This window comes from Cyclopterus lumpus, chromosome 20 (assembly GCF_009769545.1).
Source record: "Cyclopterus lumpus isolate fCycLum1 chromosome 20, fCycLum1.pri, whole genome shotgun sequence".
Classification (NCBI taxonomy): Eukaryota; Metazoa; Chordata; class Actinopteri; order Perciformes; family Cyclopteridae; genus Cyclopterus; species Cyclopterus lumpus.
In genome coordinates, this window is record NC_046985.1 from 11,577,388 (window position 1) to 11,602,986 (window position 25,599).

General features: G+C 40.2%; 1 protein-coding gene across 2 annotated transcripts in view; it reads left to right on the top strand.

Annotated features, from left to right (window-relative positions):
• tpk1 (thiamin pyrophosphokinase 1) overlaps positions 1-25,599 on the top strand; it is a 62,172-nt gene that overhangs the window by 23,632 nt on the left and 12,941 nt on the right. Inside the window, exons 5-8 of one of the 2 annotated variants that reach the window (XM_034560066.1) lie at positions 4,401-4,473; positions 7,582-7,677; positions 13,134-13,280; positions 16,995-17,106. In XM_034560066.1, the coding sequence (XP_034415957.1) occupies positions 4,401-4,473; positions 7,582-7,677; positions 13,134-13,280; positions 16,995-17,106 (428 nt within the window). The remainder of the gene's footprint in view (positions 1-4,400; positions 4,474-7,581; positions 7,678-13,133; positions 13,281-16,994; positions 17,107-25,599) is intronic. The other variant, XM_034560067.1, reaches the window with a different exon arrangement.

The window sequence follows — 25,599 nt, forward strand, 5'->3', positions numbered from 1 at the left end:
TAATATGCATATGCATGTCTGACTGCTGGACTTAAGAGCAGGGTCACAGTCCAGCAGTTAGGAGGATTACATTGCAAAAGAAACCCGGGCAGGGGGTTTGAGAGACTCGGGGATCAGCTGATGACTGTTAGGAAAGGACTCCATTCTCCTAATTGCTTTCAGTGCTGATACAGTTTTATATATTTTTCTTTTTTAATTTCACACTTGGCATGAATCAGTCCATATGCTGAGTCATTTTACAATTCGGTACTTTTGTTTAATTTATGATTTATTGGTTGCTCCTTCAGTAGGTGTTGTATGTAATGTCACTGCAGTATGTCTGTTCTGTTAACAATGCTCCAATTCTTAATCATTACTAATTAGCTGCTATCATTTTTTATTATTATTATTTACTTCATTATTATGTCATCTTTTGTCAAGAAGCTCATAGCCAAGCTAGAATCCTTCATTTTATTTAGCCCAGATATTCTCCCTCTACACTTGATATGTTTTTCTGCTCCAAGTGGCGTTTGTCTATTCTAGACTGATTGAAAAGTCCCCTCTGTGTTTATTGCTGTTGGAAATATACCTGCTGAGAAGAGTTGATGAGCGTGAGGAACTGAGCCTTCCCTTTTTAAAGAGAACTTTTGATTTTACATAGTGTCTTCGTCTAACGATTAAGATTCATTAGAATTAGAATGACCCCCCGCCCCCATCTCTAGTACCACTAGTAGCCTGATGAGTAATTCTGAGGTGTTTGTGTGTGTGTGTGAGTGAGAGGGATGACTGTCTGGTTATTAAACTGACAGCCTACGGCCTTCAAGCTGATTCATTTTGGGATTAATCTCAAATCCCAGGATCACTGTTGCTTGAACAAGCTACTATAAAGACACACGGCCTACATGCTTTCACAATCATACATGCATCCAACCATTGGCAATTTAATAGCCTTTTTAAGTGTTTCAACACAGCTTAACATCAGCATCGTAAACATACGTGGACCCCACCGGCATAGAGGGGAGCTCACATGTGCCTTGAGGTTTTGCTAATTAGTCTTTGTTGCAGGGAGATAATAAGCCCTCTGTCCTGCTTCATCATTATCTCCAGCAAATATGTCTCACATCTACAAAGTCCTTGTATAAGTAGGTCATCTGTTAGTACCTCATGACCATAATAAACATAATTAAATTAACTTAAATCAAGTTCATACAACCTAAACAACTTCTTTTTGTTTCTTTTAAAAGATATCCCGATGGTTTCTAAACTTAATTCTGACACAATGCTAGCAGGCATTCCATCCAACCCCGACCTTCTCCGAGAGTTTGCTACTTCTAACTTTTTCTTATGAGAGGACAGTCATATCTGGTCAAAAATCACTTGTCATTTATCCAGAGTTTATTTGGGAATATGTCAGTCTGTCTGTGCCTTAAAGTTTTATCAATAGTCCAATTAGTCAGAGAGCAGAACGTGTCAAAGTGCTTTGATTTAGGCTTGTTATGGGTCGTTAATTATGTCACCCAAAATAATCCCTCCAACCCCTCCACCTGCCTTGCTCTTCTGATTGGGAGATGGGAGGGATGAGAGTGATCAGAGCTGCATCTCCTCAAGTACTGAAATACGAGAAAAGGGAGAAGAGTGTCCGTCGTGCTGTGATTCCGGAGATGTTTAAAGGTCTAAGGGAGCAAGAGAATAAAAAGAAAACATTCTGTTGTAGTTAAGTGGCCATATGGTAGAATGGACAGGCTTAATTTGATGGAAGATAGTGAAAGAGTGTTTTTTCATCCAAATGAAGTGGTTAGGATGACGGAAATTGCCTCGGTTACATAGGAAAATAAGTATTGCTGAGTTAAAATGAGACGAGGAGGCAAGGAGGTTCCCAAGGCAGCATGGGAAGGAGGGGGGGGAAAGGCAGGCAAGGAGGAAGCAGAGAGAGGGACACGCAAACACAGGCAAAGGTCACACAGCCACCCGGTACTCAGACAAACTGGCGGTAAAATGCTCTATTTCCCATCCAAATTAAAGTGTCAGTTAATATTAATGTGGAAGTGAAGACTGTCAGACACACAGCGCACAAACACACAAACAGCATTTACGCTGCACGCACACACACAAATCCAGAATTTAGAACCTCGCCTGGTCAATTACTATCAGCCGATAGTGTCACGCACGCAGGTCACAACTGTGTGTGTGTGTGTGTGTGTGTGTGTGTCTGTATGTCTCTCTGATCAGGCCCATTGTCACGTCTTGTCCCATCTGTCACATGAAGGTTATTTCTGAATAGAGATGCAATTGTGACGTCCTGCATTATAACGCGGGGTAGTGTGCATGTGCCTGCGTGTACGTTCTTATTTGCAGAGTGTGTGCATGTGCACATTTTAGTGCCTGTGAATGTGTTTGTTTGGACAAAGAAAGTTTTTACCTGGATCACATTTTTTTTTTTTTTTTTTTCCCAGCTCAGGTAGAGTTGTGCTTGATTGACTTTACGCATGCTTGTGGTAGGTGTGTGTGTTTGTGTGTGTGTTTGTGTGTGTGTGTGACGGTAGATTGGATACAATTGCTGTTCTGTTTGTCTTGCTGTATCTTTTTGGTGTGAATGGGAACACTGAGTAGGGAAGGAGGGAATAATCCCCCTGTATCTCTTTCTTCAACCGACCGGAACATCGCTCTCGCCTCTTGCTGGGGAGCACACGCACACACGCGCACACACAAACAAATGCACCACCCAACCAACCATGAAATCGACCTGTTAATGCCTCTAGATAGATAGCGGTAAACGCATCCCTTCGTGGTCCTGCTTTTTACACATAAACGCACACACACGCACACACACATAAATAAACAAACAGAGAGCTATCTGTCTCTTTCTGACAGGAAGGTTCCACTCGGTAGTGTCTGGAAGATATTTGGTTGTTTTCATTGATATCTGCTAGAGACCTTGTTAATTCCTACACCTTGGGAATGGAGGCTGCCTCCTAACACAGTTGTATTTGGATGAATAAAGTACAGTGGGTTATTTGTTTTCAGATTGCAACGCCCACATGCACGTATATTCCCCAAACCTCAGCCCAGTTTAGTTTTCCGTTGTAATCCTCTTAATTGCATGTATTAACATAGCATTTCTGCCAGGTTTATGTAGTCAACAACTGATAATCTGTCTCACTTCATTTCTGGGTCATAAACCATGTGGAAGTAGGGCTGTGAATTTATTTTCATGCTAATAAATTGCATTTTTTTAAATTAATTTTTTTATAATCGGTTATACACAAAATGTGCATCTGCAGTCGCCTTACATGAGCAAGCAACAATTATTCAAACCTATCACCAAGTTTAACTTACATTAGTGTAATGCATACTAACTGTAAAATAACTGTCAACATTAATATATACTTTACTCTTGCGGCTCATTTATTTTCTAATTTAAAATGGCTGAAATATGCACTAATAAACAAAGCTCAACTCTTAATTATTGATATAGAGGGGGACTATGGTTCTTAATCGGCACACAATTTAAACCCAGTTTACCCCCGTTTATTAGAGCTTTAAATATGTAAACTGAACTGAAATGTCGTAATCAGCATGTTCCCTCAGAAAGATGGACTGAAGATCTATAAAAACATCAAATCTATACGAAAATGAGTTTTTAACGCATTTTACAAACATTTATTTTTCAAACCAGAAACATCATAGAACAGGACTGTATATGATATTGGCTCATAGTATCATAATTTTGTTCACCGTACTGTTCACCGTCAATGTTGAAATTGAAGTGTTCTGCAGCACACAAGTCTGTCGTGTTTTTACTCCTTTGTCCTCAAACCCATATCAGCAGTCCATATGAATAGACCTATTCCTAAAAACCTTCTGTATTACCTTATCTCACCATTTCCTCCTACGGTATACACTGCATTGATTGAGCACATGTTTCAAATCAAATCAAATTGCACTGTGACCTGTCGTAATCAAACCGGTCCTCAGCTCTAATGGAGAATGTAGTCATTCAGAGTAATGGAACAGGCCAATATCTGACAAACACCAGGTACATCATGCTCTGTTTATTTGTGTGTGTGTGTGTGTGTGTGTTTGTGTGCGTGCGAGAGGAATTGGTTGTGTATGTGCGTGTGCTTTCACATCGATCTCGGCAGTCAGCCGTGTGTGTGTGTGTGTGTGAGAGAGAGAGAGAGAGAGAGAGAGAGGGACAGGGCCAGGCTCACTGCCACAGAGAATCACCCTGTCAGTCTTCATGTCTCTTCGTCTTCTCCCGGCGGCGTCACTCCCTCGCTGCACAGATCAAAGAGCTGACACATGCCCCGATGTCCTCTCTCCCCTTCTCTCTTCTATCTCTGCCTTACACTCTCTGTCTTTCTTGCAATCGTAACCCTCTGCCTCTGTCACTCACCCTCTCTTTCTATCCTCGCATCCAGCTTTCTCCCCGACTATATCAGTGGGGATTTTGATTCCATTACTGACGAGGTCAAAGCATTCTATGGAGACAAGGTGAGTGGAACACAACTTGCACTCTCAGATCTACAGGTGTGCACACGGTGACACGCAAACAAAAAGCAATAGGACTTTCCGCAGACGTGAATGAAAAAGACTCCTTAACCACCTTGACATGTCGACAACTTGATTTAGTTTACTTTTCCAACATTGATTGAGGATGTGTACTTTTGTCCACACAAGCAGGAACTTTTCTGTTTCATAGTTTACCCAATAAATCATCTTTCCCCATCTGGTGCGAAGGGACACCGACTATAAAGACATCTTCTTGCAGAGCAGTGTTTGACAGCAGTTGAATTTACCCGAAGCATTGTTTTGTTTTTATTGCGCTGCCTTAAAGCACAAGTAGTTGCTGGCGGATCACTTTAGCTGCACATTGTGAAGTATTTTCAATGATGCAGTGCAAACCACTTTGATCCTGAATATAGCCGCTCGTTCTTCCCAAATTACCCTTGTCACTGTCACTGGATTCAGCAAACTAGACCATCAGCATCTCTACATGACACAAACTATCAACTCAGCTTGAGCTTTTTGTTTGTTTGTTTGTTTGTGTGTGTGTGTGTGTGTGTGTGTGTGTGTGTGTGTGTGTGTGTGTGTGTGTGTGTGTGTGTGTGTGTGTGTGTGTGTGTGTGTGTGTGTGTGTGTGTGTGTGTGTGTGTGTGTGTGTGTGTGTGTGTGTGTGTGTGTGTGTGTGTGTGTGTGAATAAGTGACTACTCAGAGAGACTAGGGTTCAGTGGCTCGTATTCTCGAGACTCTCCGGGAGTTCCACCTGCAAGTGGGTGTAAATGTGCAATCTGACATGTCAGTGCACTCAAGATGTATGAGTTGTTATGGGTATAATTCACTTACTGCTCACTCTGGAACATGCAAGGGTTTCGCTTTTAACAAATACAATATATTCCATCATGACCAGTTGAACCTCTCTGTCTGAACACCTTTCCTTGGTCTGTTGGTCATATAATCATCTTTGACTTAAAGATGTAATGGTGTAGCTTGTTGGGAGTGTTACCACTGTTCTGACAACAATACTGATCAACGAAATTGTTGGATGTTGGACATAAATTGTGTGGTCACAAGAGAAATGAAATTGACCAAATCTGATATCGCGGCTTTCTTCTTGTAGAATTCTGTAATTTAATCAAATATGCTGAGAGGGTTACATCTCTTGATTGATGTGCTCTTTTAAAACTTAAAAACATAAACTATGATGAGGAGTTGCCAGGAGATATTTATTCATATGAATGGGTCTCCAGCAAAAAAGACTGGTAATCACTATTAGATATTGAAAGATATGTCCAGAACTCTGGTCCCGTGGCCGCAGGAAATCCAGGATTCAATGAATTAAAGTTTAACAATATTTAATGGCAAAGATAATGACAGATAACGGTAAGGGAGCGCTCTCCACAGACGGATACCGCTGCTCCCAAGGCCGCTCTCTCAGCCAGGCGCAGCGTAGAGCCCGGGGCGGTCTCAAGATCCCGAACCAAAGAACTCTGACTCCAGAACAAAGGTCTCGACTATTAGTCAGACTATTGGTTATGCAAATGAGTTCACACCTAAAGGTTAGTTCCATTGGCCAGTTCAAAGAATGCCGCCGATCTGTTCGCTAAGCTAATCGATAAGCTGGCGGGGTTCCCCTTCAGAATAAAACCTATTATCCTGCCTTCAGAATAAAAGCAACATCTCAGGTTTCAATCGGCATCCATTTTAACTATAAAAGATCATTCATTCTCATGCATTCTCATCATACAGTTAGTCATCACATTTGTCATCAACAAACAGAATAATAAAACAGTGATCCTCTCTTATGCTTTATAATACATTCCTCATAATATCCCAAATTAATTATCTTAATGTATTAATTTGTATGTGCAAGTATACATAAAATCCACTACAACTCAACAATATCTATTGAGCTTGCCTTACTTTTAATGCACAAAATAAGACTACAATAAGACTTTAAAAGACAATAATCTTTAAATGAGTTGTGTGTTTACTTGAAACGCATTTTAACATAAGATGTTGATGTGTTCTACTTAAAATATATATAAACACAGTCCGGGTTTAAGAGTCTTCTGATGACATCCCTGGCTGTGCAAGAGACGTGTACATATAGACATATTTACACTAAGGTTATGAAGATAAAATGCTAATTCTTCGATGAAGTGGACTCGCCGTAATTTAAAACAAGCAAAATGTCAAACCAGTACCTGCGAGGAGAGGTTCAATAAGTGATGCATACAAGGAACGTCTTTTGTGCTGTGCGTTTCTGTGATCAGCCCCTCTCTGATGCTGTGTACAGTTTGAAATGCAGATCCAATACTTCACAATGCACACACACAACCATCCCACGCATACATACACACAACGATATGGGTTGACACCCTCCTTATTCCCCTCACTCTTTTCCCCTCTCTCTTTAGCTGCCTGTAATATTAGTCCTGCTTCACAAATATCACACGGGTTGCCTGAAAAAAGAAGAAAAAAGCAATACCTTTTCTTTTTTTTTTTTCCCGTTAGAGAGAACAGACTTTCATAGCGATGCTCAAGCAGCAGAACAATGGGGAAATGTTGAGGCGTTCCTTCAGAGAATTGTCAAAAACTGTGAATTATTCTGCATAAATGGATAGGAGAGAACAGAAAAGCATCTGCAAAGGGAGGGGGAGAGACAAGGGATGGAGGGAAGAGGTGGGGAGCGAGGATGTATGGGATCAAACGGAGCACAGAGTGTGTGTGTGTGTGTGTGTGTGTGTGTGTGTGTGTGTGTGTGTGTGTGTGTGTGTGGCACAGTTGTGCAGTGTATGGAGAGAGAGAAGGAGACATAGGAGAGAACGCCAGAGTTCAGCGTTTGGTTGTTTACCTGGATACTGTAGTTTAGGGCCACTGACTGGAACCTCTACATTATTCAGCAACACAGCCCACAGACCGCCAGACAAGACTAAACCTCTCTCCATATCTCTATCTCGTTTTGTTCTTCTGTGCTTTGTTATCGCCTGTCCCTTATCTCTGCCTGGGTTTTTGTTTTGCTATCTGGGCAATGTGTACATCCATCTGATTATGCCTTTGTTGCCTGCATGTGTGTTTCCATTTTTCCTTGTGCGTAGGGGTGCAATCTGATAGAAACAGCTGACCAGGATCTAACGGACTTTACCAAGTGCCTCGCGATCATGGTGGAGGAAATTCATAGACGACAGTTACAGGTAAACATCCACCACACACCACACACAGTTTCTTTTTGTTCATTTGGGAAAACAGCTAGCTTGACTCTGTCCTAAGCTAAGCTCAAATACAGTGCATCCGGAAAGTATTCACAGCGCTTCACTTTTTCCACATTTTGTTATGTTACAGCCTTATTCCAAAATGGATTAAATTAATTATTTTCCTCAACATTCTACACACAACAACCCATAATGACAAAGTGAAAACAGTTTTTTTTTTTTTTCTATTAAAAATAAAGAACGAAAACATAACATGTACATAAGTATTCACAGCCTTTGCCATGGCACTCAAAATTGAGCTCAGGTGCATCCTGTTTCCACTGATCATCCTTGAAATGTTTCTACAACTTGATTGGAGTCCACTTGTGCTAAATTCAGTTGATTGGACATGATTTAGAAAGGAACACCCCTGTCTATATAAGGTACCACAGTTGACACTGCATATCAGAGCATAAACCAAGCCATGAAGTCCAAGGAATTATCTGTAGACCTCCGAGACAGAATTGTATCGAGGCACAGATCTGGCGAAGGGTACAGAAAAATGTCTGCAGCATTGAAAGTCCCAATGAGCACAGTGGCCTCCATCATCTGGAAATGGAAGAAGTTTGGAACCACCAGGACTCTTCCTAGAGTTGGACGCCCAGCCAGACTGAGCGATCGGGGGAGAAGGGCCTTAGTCAGGGAGGTGACCAGGACCATGAGAAACAAAATTCTCTGGTCTGATGAAACAAAGATTGAACTCTTTGGCCTGAATGCCAAGCGTCATGTCTGGAGGAAACCAGGCACTGCTCATCACCTGGCCAATACCATCCCTACAGTGAAGCATGGTGGTGGCAGCATCATGCTGTGGGGATGTTTTTCAGCAGGAGGAACTGGTAGACTAGTCAGGTTTGAGGGAAAGATGAATGCAGCAATGTACAGAGACAGCCCTGACTTGAACCCGATTGAACATCTCTGGAGAGATCTGAAAATGGCTGTGCACCGACGCTCCCCATCCAACATGGATGAGAGGTTCTGCAAAGAAGAATGTGAGAAGCTGCCCAGAAATGGGTGTGCCAAGCTTGTGGAATCATACCCAAGAAGACTTGAGGCTGTAATTGCTGCCAAAGGTGCTTCAACAAAGTATTTAGCAAAGGCTGTGAATACTTATGTACATGTTATGTTTTAGTTCTTTATTTTTAATAGATTTGCAAACATTTGCAAAAAACAGTTTTCACTTTGTCATTATGGGTTGTTGAATGTTGAGGAAAATAATTAATTTAATCCATTTTGGAATAAGGCTGTAACATAACAAAATGTGGAAAAAGTGAAGCGCTGTGAATACTTTCCGGATGCACTGTATACTCACATTATGTATTTACTGAAGGTTAACCACAAGTTAACAAGGACTATTTCTTGGCCTGGGGAAGAACAAACAAACAATGTTTTGTCAAAAACATTGTTTTAAAAAGGGTATTGTTGCAATTATCAAAAGGACTACCAGCACTATGTTAAATAAGTAAAGCTCTCCTCTCACTCAGCCTCTGATAGCTTAGTGCCTTTAGCAACACATTCAGTCCTCAGTTACTTAGGATGAGCGGCTCAGAGGTCAACAGTGTTAGAATGTGGTTGACTCGGGGCAGATTTGAGGTGTGTGTGGGTGTATGAATATAAACAGCCTGCATGCATGCTCAACATTCCCCGAAGCAATGAGTATTGGAAAAAATTTCATAGGAATATTATGAGCCGCATTTCCACCTAAATGCAACGGTTAATCGAGGCTTGCCAGATTTAAAATCAAATACTTTCGTTGCGATATTTTCAAAGTGTAAAGCATTTCCGAATCTGTCTGTTTATCTGTGTCTGTCTCTTCACCCTCTTTCACGCTCTTGCTCTGTCTCCATTTCCTCCACTATCAGAATCTTTAAGCAGCACACTGAGTGTCGCTCCAATCACTGGCGAAGAGCCACAATCACTTCACCTCTCGGAGCTGATGAAAGACCATGGAGAAGATGCTGGCACACACACGAAAATGCACGCCATCTCATACAGTCTGCGTGTTGTCACACAGCTTTCACCCTAAAGAGACAATATACTTTTGTCCTTCCATGAGCATTTTTCCGTGGCGCGGCTAATATTTGCTTTGCCTTTTAGACTGATGCGGAGTGTTTGTCCGTTTGTCTGCCTGCAAGAGATAGGAGAGCCTGGCAATCAGTTTCTTGATGTTCTATAAGAATTGCTGATGATGACTTTTTTGGTTTGTTTACCTGGCTTTTTCCTCTTTTCTTTACCCACAATGACTCTTATTTGACCTTTTTGTTCCCTTTAACAATTTAGTGTATGTTTTTTATATAAGCAGACCGTTTCTAATCCTATATTGTCATCCCTTTTCTTTCTCCCTTTTGCTTACTTTCACTTCTTTTTAAATAAATAAAGACCAGGGGGATTTACAGGTTACGGAGCGTTGTGCTCCTGTTTTGGCTGTTAAAGATTCCACATATTAGCCCCCGAATGTTTTCCTTTGCACATCTAAGCGCTTGATTTATAGAATTTATCTTGTATTGTGTTGGTTGACATCCCAAAGAATGGTATCGGAGGATTATGGTGGGTGGATGAGTGTGTCTGTGTGTGTGTGAATATATTTATATGCGCGTGTGTGTGTGTTTACATCTCAATGCGTGTCTATATGCCTATCAACATCGTGCATATGTTTGTGAAAGGCTGGTGTGTGTGTGCGCGTGCGTGTGTGTGTGTGTGTGTGTGTGAGCATTCGGTATCCGTTTGTGTGTGTGTGTACTTGTTGAAGTGTGTGCTGCAGCCCAACATCTGGTGTATTTATGTGTGCTTGTCTGTTTGTCTTCTCAGAGCTCTGTCCTAGTTGGCTTCTCTCCCGTTGCTTCACCGTTGCAGGCGTAAGCGGCACTACTGCTTTCATTTCTCTCTCTTTTTCTCTGGTTATCTGTTGACATCATCTCCAATAAATGGATATGAGGTTTTTGGTGTTGATCTCCGAGCCAGCGTTGCTCGCTCTGTCTCCCCCAGCCAATCAGGAGACGGTATCTGTTGAGCCAGCTTGTTATATTCTCTTCATTCAGTCGTGAGATTCTCCTTTCCTTGCTTGTTTTTTTGTTTTGTTTTTATTAAACAAACATGAAATAGGAACACATAGAAATTCTATTGTATGGAGTTTAACATGCGTAGCTGACAACAAAAAGTGTGATGGGAAGCGAAAGATTGAGCAAGCTAGTGTGTCATCAGACGCAATAGCACTGAACATCTTTTTTTTTCCTTCTCGTCATTGCTCCTTTTTCCTCTTTCAGCTTTGTTCGCTGAGGTTATGGCTATGGCGACTTTTGAACTGATTGATACTCGGTCCTTTCAGGGCATTCTTTTGTGTGGATGTTTTTTATTAGTAAGCAATAACAAAGGTGGCAAGGAAATCAGAGATGTATTTGGGAGATGGTTTAGTGGATGGACAAAAAGGCGAAACATTTTGTAAATAATTCTCTTCATTTTCCATTTGAACATGTTCATGATTATAAATCTTATGAAAAGGGCTGTCTTATTTATATATATATATATATATATATATATATATATATATATATATATATATATATATATATATATATATATATATATATATATATATATATATATATATATATATATATATATATATGTGACTGGGAGATTTCCATTTGTTCTACTTCGTTCTCTCTCTCTCTCTCTCTCTCTCTCTCTCTCTCTCTCTCTCTCTCTCTCTCTCTCTCTCTCATTTGTCTACCAAGTGTTGCTGTTTACAGTTTAGGTGAAGCCTATGCATGTGAGGGCGTCAGCCAGATGTTTAAATAACCACAATCTCTCAGCACGTGTTTTCACTCCATCGCCTGAGGCAGGAAGTCAGTAACAATAGATCCAGTTGGGGAAATAGTGAGTTCCCAGTATGTACAGTAAGGAACTACAGTTTGATCAGAGCTTTTTCACCTTTTAGATGATGTTGAATACATTGAGGTATTGGCGGGTTTTTGAAGTAGTAAACAGGAAATAAAAAAAATATTTGTAGATGGATTTTCAGGTGATACTAATGTTTCCTGTGCTGTAACTTATCAAGTGGGCTAATGCTTGCACATACACTTAGAAGAAAACACTCACGCATCTCTCTCGAGGTAAGAGTGGTACATTCTCAAAGTTAGAAACCACAAAAGGAAACATGTGTATTGGCTGCTCATGTGTGCTGTATCTGCCTAATGTTTAGCTGCAGCCCAGCAATAGAAAGTGTATTTCCCTCTTACGTGCTGTTTACTTATTCATGTATTTGCAGTAGGTGGTTGAATTGAAAACACTGAAGTAAAGTGTGATTGATGGTATTTGGTGCGTTTTTTCCGTCCTAGTGTGACTGTCGGTCGTCAGCCTCTGACAGCGCCTCTGCCCTCTAGACTCTGTTGGGTTTTAAGTCTGTCAGCACTGGTGCCTGACTGCTCTGGGACTTTTACGAGGTTAGAACTGCTGAGAGATGTAAATATTGGATGTAAAGGAACTGCTGGCTCAACGTGAAGAATTACCTAATTTTAGCTGTGAGGTTGCAGGAAATGGCATCAGTTTAAGTCGTCAACTTACTTGATCTGCTGTTTACTTGTCCACTTCTTAACTCAAAGGACTGATGTTGTTGTAATTGTCCAAATTCATTTTATGATCTACCACCGATTGTTTATTTGTCCACCTTCTCAGTTCTCTCTCAATGTGCGGTGTCCTTGCTTGCTTCTTTCTTTTGATGTTTACGTGTCCCAATGGCATCTGTTCTCGTACTTGTTTATTTTGTTATATAAAAGGTGAACGATATTCTATATTTGTATTATTGTCAACACCATTCCATAACAAGACCAAAACCAATAATTCAATAGTTTCATTACTTTCAGTCTGTGTACGGTGTCCATCCGTTCATCTGCCCGGTCCATTCTCGTGAAGCCGATGTCTCAGGAATGCCTTGAGAGAATTATGTTCAAATTTGACCCAAACTTCCACTTGGACTCAAGGTTGACGTGATTTTAAAAAGCACATTTTCTGCCCTAAGTCGATACTTACTTTGCTATTTATTACAATATCACATAAATATCTATTCGGATACAATTATGAAGTGGGGACATTTTGGACAGACATGGTTGATGGATGCATTCAACCAAGAGGCAGTCATTCTAGATTTTACATACCATGCTCATTTCCCACAATTAGTTGCCAAATTTGTATTGGTGGGGTCTATTTTACACACTTTCTCAGAGCAAAACATATTGTGGCTTTTCACGTGTACATGCATTTTTAACACTTAATGTTGTTTCTGTTTCTTTTTTTTTCTGCCAACACTTCTGCCGTCATTTTACAGCATTCTGCCAGAGAACCAGTCCAGTATATCAAACCACTGCGTTTTTCTGTGTCTTATTAATGTCTGTGTGTCTTTCTAGGTGGATGCCATAGTGACACTGGGCGGTCTGGCTGGCAGATTTGACCAGACCATGGCATCTGTTGAGACCCTCTACCACTCTCTGTCAATGACACAACTTCCCCTGTTGATGATACAGGGGACCAGCCTAATATGCCTTCTCAGACCTGTGAGTGTATTAGAAACACACATAGGCCATAGACATTTTTTTCCCCACAGGTGTAGTGAACTACAACTGAAAAAGTGAAGTTGTTGCACTTATAAACTTGTCGCTGCATCATCTATCCTTTTTAATTGTTAGTCTCCCAGTAATTCACTTTTCATGAAGCTGCCTATTATGGCTGTATCTGTATTTGAAGTTGCGTATTGAAAGTACACAAACAGAACCAATTCTTTGCACAAGACATCTTTATATACAGTCGATGACACACACATTCTGCTCTCATACCCCTTGGAATCCCCCCCTCCTCCAGTCCTTGTCTTCATTTTCTGTTCTCTCTCAAAACCTTTCTTTTCCCTGCTTTGCTTCTCTGCTTCCACCTTGATTGGAGTGTTGAATACTTTGTTAAATAATCACTTCAAGTGTCCCCGCAATCCCAACACACTCTCCTCTTATAATGAGAGAGAGAGAGATCCTGTGTTGTTTATTTGCAAAATCTTCAGGACAAACAACTAACTGTCACACTTCCTGATGACACCTTGTAATACGCTAAGTAAACCGTTCTATCTTGCACTCCCGCCCTACTTCTTGTCATTATTCCAAAGGCGCGTTGTCATTTGCTGCTTCATACCTCGACACCTCCAATTAATCTTACTTTAGTAAGGGGTAAATTAAGCTCGTTTGTCAACGCAGCTCCAATTCGCCAGCGACTGATGAACGCAGACGCCTGTACATGAAGGTGAACGCAACCTTCAAAAGACCCAGTACTCTTTGTTCCAGTTACATCTGTAATTGAAGTGTTTACAACTTTTGCCAAATATCCTCACCACCCGTATTCCATGCAATCACAGCTTCGTTACGTGCTTAGCTTTGGGATACGGCGGTACAATCAGCACGTACACAGTTGTTCACGTTCGATAGACAGTTGAACACAATCACACGCAAAACAAAGACCAGAGATAAATTACCACTTATGTCCATTTTGCTGTGAGGACTATGTCACCTGAAAATATTGCTGAGATAACCTTAAAGCTATTTTTATAGTTTCAACATTCCATTACACAGGCATGCTTCTTCATTCCTGAGTTAATCAGAGATGTCCAAGTCCCAGACATGTATGATTGAATCAGAGTTTTGTCTGTTTGTTTTAGCTTTTTTTCCCCAGATGAGTTGTTTAAATGTGATTATGCTGAATTTGGGAATAAGTCTCACGTCTTTTATTAAATTATGGTTAGGGACACTGCGAGGGCTTCAGGTTTGTTTATTCTCATTCCCTACACGACAAGAAGATCTTTAAATCAGTCTAGTCCTCAAGGTGACGCTAAATTTACTCCAAAAAAAAAAAAAAAAGGTTGCACTGAGTTCATCTGTTTTGTTAGTTTTTCTTTTAAATCTTTGTCACAAGGGGCACGCATAGCCACACTTACTAAAGTTAGTGTTCCATCCCCTGAAGATCCTTGAGAGAGCCTGTTCTCAGTTCTGTGGGACAAACAATGCACAGCGCTGTGTCAGCCCAACCCGTGCTGTAAATCACTCTATTAGTGCACACACACTCCAACTCAACTGTATGAGCTTGTTTACATGATGCCCTTTTGAGGAGTGAAACTTGTCAGTGCAAGAGCTGATTTAAATGATATAGTGTGTTACTTGAGGTATGTTAACGCATCCAAAGTTAGCAACCATGTGGCATTCAAATCTATATATATATGTATGTATATATGTATATATATATATATATATATATATATATATATATATATATATATATATATATATATATATATATATATATGAACTGACCCAGATTGGCTGTTCAGAAGTGTGTCAGCAGAGAGAACTTCAACACACAGGACCAAATGACTTGTAGGTAATGGTGTTAATTCTTAATGACTTATTGATGTAACATTTTAGGAAAAGTCATGACAACACTTATTATTTTCTTATTAAATACATTTAATGTCTCATTAAAATCGATAAGTTGATGAACATGGAAAACATCTCACTTGCTTTAACAAAGGAGTGTTAGCATGCTGGCATTGGTAATGGGCTGCACCTGAGTTTAGGTACAGCCGAAAGACACTGACAGACGACTACGTTGTTTTATGTTTCTTATTCCTATTGCTCAGTTATTACTGTGCACATGAACCTCCATATTACACAATGTAATTCATTTTTAATGGTAGCATTGCTAAAATGCCTGCCTTTCGTTTTTCTTTAATATATATGACGAAATGAAAACAAAAAATTGTTCAACAATGTTATACTGTGAAATTCATCACATGGTTTTCTCTTTCTCATACATCTGTTGTTTTAAGTTCAAAACACTGCATTAGATTCGTCTAAACTTTTTCAAAACTAAACTTTCCCCATAGAGTTCAATCCTCATCCCTCTTATTTTCTGTGCCCAGGCTAAGAAGTTGCTATTGCAGTTAGCGTTTGTATCCTGAGTTGTGTGTGTGCACGTGCACCTGTTTGCTATTCTCGCTGTTCCTCACACACTCTCACCCTGACACACTTACACAAAGAGACTGTGTTTATGTTTAGAAAACAACCTCGGGGATGTTTCCCCAAGACCAAAGGTGCCAACGCTTAGCATTTTTCCTTCCCTCTGGCTTCGCAGCTCTAGGAAGCCAAGCTAAGGGAACTCTGCTTTAAACAATTTCAAGATTTCAAACTCCTAATTGAGTGTGCCTGTCTCTGCTGTATTTGTCTGTGTGTCTGATGCTTTTAAATGATGGATGTAGATCAGTCATCTAAAAGCTAGATTCTAGCTATCAATGGTTTATGCTTGGGTGTATGGCAGTTTGAGCATACATGGCAATTGTAGCAGGTGGATATTAAACGTGTTGTTAATATTTCAGGCAGTGTCCAGCGGATGCAGCATTGACTTACCAAATACCTGTGCATGTGCTGTAATGAGATTGAGGTGTTTCTTTGTATCTTTTTTAATACGCTGTGAATGAGAGGAACTTCGTTTTGACCTTTTTACATTCCAGGGTCAGGCTTTATTATAACTAGTACATTCAGAGCAAATTCATTATCAAGAGTCTGACACTGCCTTGCACCTACCTACACAATGTAATGCTTTTTTACCTCTACGCTTTGGTTTTTCAAAGGGCTACTGTGACTTTTAGAAATGTTTTTCATATTTATTTTCTTTGTCGAGTACTTTGTATAAAAAAACTGTTCCTCAAAAAAAATGTTTAATTTGTTCCTTACGCATCATTAGAAAAGACTTCTGAACAAAGTCAACCGTCCTCCACTATCATCAATATATACTTTTATTTATGAGCTACAATCACACAATTTACTGTAGAACACATCAACTTGAAATTAAGTATTCATAACTACACTCTACAAACACTACCTGCTTTTCGAGTGAGAAACTAGTTGTTAATGGATCGGTTTTAAAAATACGTTGACTCCCTGTAACACACAGTAAAATGTACTAAAATTCAAAATGGCAAGGTTTCTTTTTTTAAGTGTAAGCAGCAACTGAAAATGGGTTGCAGCACTGACATGAGCAATCATTTATTTTAATGAGCCTTGGTCCCTGGGCAGAGAAGCTCAGTTTCTCATTTGGGGCAAGAAAAATCTAAGAAGTCTTGCGCCACATTTGTTTTCTCTTTTTCATTTTTTTCCCCCGCTATCTCATTGTTTCCACCTGTCATCAGCGCTGGCACACATGCACAGAAAAGCACTCATTCATTTCCCACGTGTCAGCAGGGCAGTCACAGACTAGCGGTGAATACAGGCCTGGAGGGGGACTGGTGCAGCCTCATTCCAGTGGGTGGCCCCTGCCAAACAACCACGACTGGACTGAAATGGAATCTGGGTGAGTCTCTTTCTTTTCATTTTTAGCATTTGATTAATGCTCTCCAGACAATAATTAATCTCCAACTTTCTTTGTTACTTTACTTTGTAGGCTCTGTAAAGAAGATCTCCTCAGACATATTAAGTGCAAAACTTTTTGTTCTTAACAATTAACTTTTTTTTTGTCACACAAAAAACGTCTCTTTAAAAACACACTACTTCTTTCTTGACTCCGATTAATACAACTATTCTTCAAATGTCTCGAAAAAATAGACGTGTGATGAGGAGAAAGAGAGACAACAATGGTCCTCTTGCAGGAATGTGTTTGTATGGCTATGGATAAAACTTGAGTTTTGTGTGAGTTTTGCTCAAATGGGTGTTCTAAATCAGATTTACCAAACCGTTTTTTACCGCATAAACTTGTTGTTGTTTATTCATTTTAGCCTGATGAATTCCACCTGTTCATGCAAAGGTGCATGTTTGTGAGATTTAATCATCAGGATAATCAATGCCCTGTAATTGTCGTTCACAAAATTGTTGCCAAAGATGAAAAAGAAGAATTTCCCTCGACATAAAATCAAAGAAACTCTGTAAATTGTCAAGCAATGATAATGATGGTATTGTGAACAGAATTTCAACTTTGCATTGTTTTTATCGTCACATATTTTATTTAGCTTATTTCTACATCATATTTTAAATAATTCAGATGAAGGTTTTATGATTCTTAAGTCAAAGTGTTTTTCATCTGTGGAGAGAAGCAAACTATAAGTATACTTATGTATACATGACCTGTACGACAGGGCTAGACCACTGGGGAATGTGGTTTCTACTTCAGAGAAAATTGTGAGTTTTAAATCGTATGTGGCCCTTAAAACTATTCTGTTTGTGGTTCTGTCATTAGACCCACTGTCTCCTAGTTATGTTGCTGGTAAAATTGGTCCAAAATAGCCCAAATAGACGAATTCCATATATTGGAATGCCACAGTGAGCTTTTTATATTCTTGAACACTGTATGGAAATCCAATCAGACACCCGTCTGACGACCGCTGTGGTCTTACCCCACTTTAAGCCTTATGGCCAGCTGTGCTCTTAATGAGTTGGCACAGACCAACCGGTCATCAGTGCGAAGGAAACCTGGACCTTCTGTCAGTGGGTTTGTCTTCTTCTTGGTCAGTGTCCACTCTCTGTGTCTGTGTGTGCATGTGCGTATGCTTCTGGGAGTCTATGCACTTGAGGAAGCAGGCTGTTGTCTCTGTGCTTGGTTCAACAAGCCTGTGTGTGTGTGTGTGTGTGTGCACCTCGAGCCCTGTTTATTAACTTGTTTTTGTGTGCGTGTGTGTATATTTACTCGGCACACCTGTGAGATGGCCTTCTGAGTGGTAATGAGAGGCACTTTATACATGAGTCCTATGCAGATTAGCCAGTGATAACAAGATGCATAATTAATCATATGCATATTTAGAAGGCTGGAACTAATGATTTCCCATTGGGGTTGGGAGGAAGGACCAGAATATGAAACAAAAATTAGGAATATCTCTTTTTTTTCCTCACATGTCAGACAGTATGTACGGGACTTCATATAGCAACAGTGCATATTGTGCTACCATCTTTCGTCTGCATTTTAAAATGCGTGTCTGTACATGGTTTTCACTGCAACTTGCTCAGGGTTCTAAATCAGCTCTGCGTCCCTCTCTGGTGACACTAAGCCTCTTCAGAAGTCCATTGAAATGATCCCCCACACTTGGGTTCAAAGCTCTCTGTGATGCAAAATATATGATCTTTCTATGAAGAAAGAGTTTTGGGCTGTCAGCCATTACAGTCTTGTTGCCCCAAAGGGGACCTTTTGCTTACATCCAGAGCTTGTTTTAACTTTTGCTTTAAAGAATAAAATTCTGCAATGATTCATTTTTTTTTTTTTATCCAAAAGCGTATTGAGAAAACTTTTCTGCTTGTTGTACTCAAAGGGAGTGTGCAGGATGAGCTGAAATACCCTTGGCCTAAGTTGATTATATTGTATTCCTTTTGTTTTTTTTATGTTCGTTGAATTATAATTTATATTGCTGTGAAATTAGATCAGACACAGTACACATGTATGCTGACAGAGCTGCCCTTGAGCACGCAGTGAGAGGATACCATTTGTTATCTTGTCAAAGTTTGTCTTGAGTATCGATTATTTAATATTTTCTGTGCAACAGTGAGAAATGCTTTGTTTGGCAATAACATGAAAGCATTAAAATAAGGTCCTCATTTACAGTAGCACACAATTGGGGCGAGCAAAATAACTTAAATTAGACAAACAGACAAAAGGGGAAAATATCCCACCAACACTATAAGCAAACCTCCATTCACTTCCCTTGTATTAGAGTAAAGGCAGAAGTTTAGCCGTGGATATCTCATAACCTCAAGAAAATACTTTAGTAGATACCAGATGGGGAAATGTGCTTGTTTGATTGATCCTTTAAGACACGAGGGCACGGCAGATACACCAAGGGCGGTATCCTCCATATCGGAGAATACTCTCAGGCAGTTCCTAATTTAGCCTGATGTTTTTAGCAAGGAGTCCAAGCTCAGGAGGGATTTAGAAAACTCTTCAAAGCAACTCTGCTCAAACTTGGGACAGAAACTTTTTTGCTCGGTATGACGCATTCTTTTAAAAAGATGTAATTGGTTGATCCAAAAAAGAAAACTGCACTCGTAGTGATATTGGGCAAACAATAATGTGACTTATTTAAAGAGCATCGCTGTTGGATATATTGTAAGTCATTAGCTGACTTTAAAAGGATACTGCAACATATTTACAAAACACAAGCCTACTTGCTCAGTACTTTTTTTACTTACTTCGATGCTTCTGTTTATTGCCCATGCTACTTAATCTATTTGAAATGAATGGAGGAAAAATGCTTTCACCAGTTTATCTCACTGCTGGCCAGTCTAGTAGTTGGTCTGCATGTAAATCTATAAACCAGCAAACACTGTTTCATTTTCCCATGAATATCTGCCAAAGACTTGCCAAATATTTTCGTGTTGTGATCACTTTCTGGCATTATATAGTGTTAAGTGGGTGTTTAGGCATTTGAGGAATATTGTTACTAGCTCTCTGTCTTTACACCATTTAAGAAACTCGAAACCTCTATAAATTCCTCCTTACAAGGATCTTGTCTAATCTGGAAGGGAAATTCTTCGACATCGTCAACATTCTAAGACTCCCTATACAATTTCATCACTAGGAGCTCCTCTTTGCATGAATAGAGTCTTTATGAATAGAGTGGCAGCTATACCTTGGAGCATTTGGGTGGATGTCTATAGGTACAGTACCTGGGGAAATGAGATAGGGCAGCACCGTCAAGCCCTGGAGGTCATGGAAGAAGCAATCTGCTCCGAATCTTCTGCAGTCAATTAGCAGGTAATTGTCCATCGGATCAATTGACATGTACATTCTAATCAGATTTGAAAGAAAAGTAAGTAAGAGGGGATAGTTAGTGACTGTTGGAAAGCAAAGTGTTTACCAGTTGAGTTCACCAACTAGCCTTATTTTGCTCATGATGGTGTGTCTAGTAAGTTGATGTTTTCCACGGCTGTCCCTATAAATAACACTTCAGTTTCAGTTTATACCTCTTTTTGTATTAATTATGCATCTTAAAAACAAAGGCCCGTTTGTGCTTAATGCACTAATGCCTGAATAATTTAGCATACTTAAAATCTGATTATTGTAGCAGATTTTTAATGCAGGTCTGCACTGTTTTTTGTATATCCTGGCATGAATGCACATGCCTTTTGTGTAGCAAACTCATCAGAGCTTTCGGCCTGTTGGGCAGTAAGGTAGAAAAAGTGAGTAGGAGGAGCAATCTGCAACATCACGAGGCAGTGGAGAAAACCATGAATGGTCGTGGCTCAAGAGAGTCTTTGTTGAGACTGCTGTCTAATGATGGGACTGCACTGCGGTAATGATACTAAAGGAAGGGAGTGCACTGCTAAATAATGAAGAGACTGCAGTGTAGTAAAGGTAACATGTAGGAGGGAAGTGCTCAATGACGTGACTGCTATGTGCTAATATCCATGCTGGACGGTGCATGATGTGTATAGTACCCTGTGTGTAATTTAATGAGCTGTGCCAGTTGGAGACGGATGGGCTCCGTATGAATCTGGCACTGCTCTAACTCCCATACTAACCTGTAATAATTTACTCTTTCATCTGTTCCCTTCTGTCAATTCCTTTTTCACTTTATTCTTCCCTTACATCTTCCAATTTGCTCTCATTCTAATACAGTCTCTGCCCGACACTCTTGCTATCCTCCCTCTCATTATTAGTGTCAGCTGGGCTCCATATCACCTTCTGTATGTTACACACATTTTCAATCATCAGTTCTAAAATCCCCAGAGGAAACATCCAATAAACACTGTCTCATATATTGCTTGTCCTGTGTCTAAGTGTCCATACTGGAGTGAGCTTGCATGCGTGCATATGTGTGTATTTTCAGATGAGTTGTGGGATTTGGACAGTAGCTCGGGGCAATATACCATAAAGATATAATTTCCCATCATTTGATTATTTCTTTTTTTATTCAAGTTAATGTCACATGCACACATGCCATTATACACCCCACCCTCCCAGTTATTTGTGATAAGTAGACGGGGTTGTGTCCAGAATATCTGTATGTGGAAGATTATGGAATGTGATGGGACTTGTGTGCAAGCTTTTAGCAGGAGCTTGTATGCACGCACACACACACACACACACACACACACACACACACACACACACACACTTGGCTGTAGTCAATTTCCAGAGAGTTCCAAAGATTACCTCCAGGAAGTAACTGTGCCCGGTCAAGAAATAGTCCAGCACATAGCCCCATGTAATACTACAATATACCGTTTTAACACTCCATTTGATTTTGTACTGTGATATAGCGTATACGGGTATTTATCAAAACTACCAATTTAAAGGTTCCTTCTGGAGTTTTTGTCCACTATGAACGCTACCGAGAAATCAGCTCTGCAAATGTTCTAAGCGAAAGGAAATGCATTTAACACGTTTGTGAGACCTCAGTGACACACACAATGTGTTTTAGGAGAGAAGCATTGTAAACAGAAAACCCCACAGGAAGTGTTGCTCGTGTGATAATGATTACAAAACAGAATTCCGTAGCGATACCCTACTTGCCCTGCACCGGCATGTGCCTTATCGTGCTGTTTCAAAACCAGGCGTTCACCTTCTAGCGAATGAGGCGATTAAGACAAATGAGTCGATTACTCGGGGTTGAGGATGGCTTCTCTCTGATGCTGCTCCTCCTGCCCTGGTCTAACTTTGACAGCAGTTTTCTCGCGGCCTGTGACATCTGTCTGAGAGTGGGACATGCTTCAGGGTTTCTGTTTCTAGCTCCGCCGACTCTCTGCGATTGTGATTGTGTTCCTCTTCTGATGGATGCTTCTCTGCTGGAGAAGTGATTGTTCTCTTCTAGTGTGTTTCTCAAATAGGAAATATGCAAATCAATAGTTCAAGTTTAAATACACACTGCACAGTCTTAATTAGCAGAACTGTATTTATTCTCCACCTCTCTCCTAGTCGGTCTGCTTGATGGCTTCGCCACTGATGGCTGTGGGAATGTGTATCGTGATAATGTCGTGATAACATTTCTCATTTTCTTACTTTTGTACTCGTGCCAATTGAGCAGGCTCCTCTATTATTATTATTAATACTATTTTACTTTAGAGGTGGCTAATTCTTCTTTTCTGTTCACTTCTCCATCCTCTTCTCAGGAGCCATTATTTGATAAAAAATAGGAATTATAGGTTTTCTTTCAATTCTTTTTTTTACGACTACCGATCTACTGATCTGTTGCAATATTGTTTCTTCCCACCAGAAGTCTCAGGTTTCGTCCAAATTGCCTTGATTCTTAATATCAGGCAGTACATCTGTTCAGCTCTTGGATCAAATAATGCAGCGGCAATCTGTGGAAGCTTTTCCTGGTGTTTGTTTTTAGCTTCATGTGCTTGTTCCACCTGCATATAATTCAGGCTCAAGCTTTCTAACTGTAAATGCAAAAGCATGAAGAGTACTACACTCCAAGTCAAACCTCAGAAGGACCACCGCTGTGTGAGTTGGGTGTGCTTTCGAGAGCTCTGACTTTGTTTGGCTTGATCATGCAGTATATGAACACACAACTATTTAGTTCTCATTAGGTTGAAAAGCCCTCACAGGTTATCAGGCCTCTTTATTTACCTTGAGGCTTCTAGCTCGGGCTGTTTTTAGTTGTAATTGCAAAGGTGGAAGTGCCGTTCATTACTGCTTTAGTCTGGGGATCAAGGCGGGATGAAGATAAAATGTCACGGGAAGCAGGATCAGTAATGGTGAGCATGATTTTTCCATATTTAGTCCCTTTAATACATTTCAAAGACATGCAATATGTTGCCCTTTTTTGCAAGCTTAAATCGTTGGAGCATAAGCAATGGCGGACTCAGCGAAGGTTTTTTTTTTTCTCATTTCCTTTACCGTAGGAGCTCAAACTGGGTTGCTGATACCAATGATTATGCAAAATGAGGGTGAGTTCTTTGCGCTCTTGATTGGTCATGCCCGGGAACATAAACCCTGACCAAGTTCTTGTCGGCCAGGCTCCGATTGTTGATTGGTGTTGCCGGCAGTAACACTTTCAGACCCCTGCCAATTTATTTGCATTAAGTAGCCCTAACCTCTATTTTTTCCTTGCTCTATTTCTTTGCTGTTGTGCATTCCATCGCCCTTGCTCTACCCTGCAGAGAATAAGTGGCAGTGGACCACCCACAGCAAATAACCACTGTAACATTAATCTCACGTAAAGGGATGTCACTGAGTCTCCACAGTCATGAAAGTGGGAAAGGAGTTGCCACTGGAAACCATCGACATGCTCGGCTCCATAGCACAGCACCCTTCTGATCACACTGTGCTTACGCCTGTGAATTTTCAACCACATTAATGTTTATTTGGAAGTTGGGGTTTGCACTGCTCTCTCTCTCTCGCTCTCGCGCTCTCTCTCTCTCTCTCGCTCTCGCGCTCTCTCTCTCTCTCTCTCTCTCTCTCTCTCTCTCTCTCTCTCTCTCTCTCTCTCTCTCTCTCTCTCTCTCTCTCTCTCTCTCTCTCTCTCTCTCTCTCTCTCTCTCTCTCTCTCTCTCTCTCTCTCTCTCTCTCTCTCTCTCTCTCTCTTTTTTTTTTACACAGCACTGATTATACTGTTTAGCAGAGTTTGTCATTAAATCTAGCAGAGCTGGCTTTATATTCAGCTCTGCCAGCCTCTTACACACACGAGCTGCACTAAGGGACATTTTCTACCAACTGTACTGACACGGCTACAAAAATATTGAAGTTGAAATAACATAAATTAATGTAGTTGGGATGTTTAATGATCCGTATTATTTTTTGCGTTTTTCATCCCTGTTTAGAAACTGGGGCAAACCCATGAAGCCTTTCCTTAACACACACCTACACAATGCTGCATCATGCTTTCTTTATCCCCCCCCTTGAAGCTTGTGCATCAAGGGGACCAGACACGCGCATCCATAGGCGCAGTCGGCACGTAGCAAAGCTTTATTACACTCTGCAAACAATTATTGACACCTCATCCTCACGCCAAGCACACGCATACACACAGATGAATTGTAGGGAGAAACTTGTTCAAAGCATACCATATAAATCGCGATATATTTAGCCCATTGTTATTTAAAATACATATTTAAATGACTCATAAAGTGACCTTGTTTTCAATCCACTAACAACTCCATCAATTTGTTAGAGGTTAAACTGATTGAGTGTATGTTTGTGAAACTCCCCTGTAGGCATAATGATATTTACCGTGAAAGTTTTAAGCTAGCATTATCCCTTGACATGAATAGAACGTGAGCCTTCATGCTGAGGTCGTATTTTAGCAAGTGTGGGTGGAGGTTTGAGAGGTAAGGGGTTCCATGTAGGTTGTTTTAGGCCTTGATAATGCTCTAGCTCACAAAATATGGATCTATAACTATATTTTGCCTGCATACGTTAAAGGTAGTGGCACACTAAATAAAACAATATATTCAGGATTAAATGTATTGTACTATTATTCATATTTTATACAGGAAGGTTTTTTTTTTGAGGGGTGTATTTGGAGGAAATATAGTCACAAAACATGGACTAATTTATTTAGTCACAAACACAGGACCATTTCCCCGGGTGTGACGATGCTCCAGTGTTTGGCAGAGTATTGCATTTCTTATGCTTGGAATATCTAATGCATGTACACAGGTCATATTGTTATGGAACTTTTACCATTTCTATTAAATATGCACATGCAGTACAATGTATTCTGCTTGCATCTAGAAAATGTTGTCAGGTTTGCAACACTTGTAACCTGCTTTTTCATTGTAATACATTATATAACTTTCTATTGATGGGCTTTTAAAGTTCCCAAATATTTTAAAAGCCAGAGCTTGTTTTTAATTTTATCCTATCTTTTGCTTTCATGACTAACGCTTTTGTCCAGTCGTTCAGTCCATTTCCGTTAGT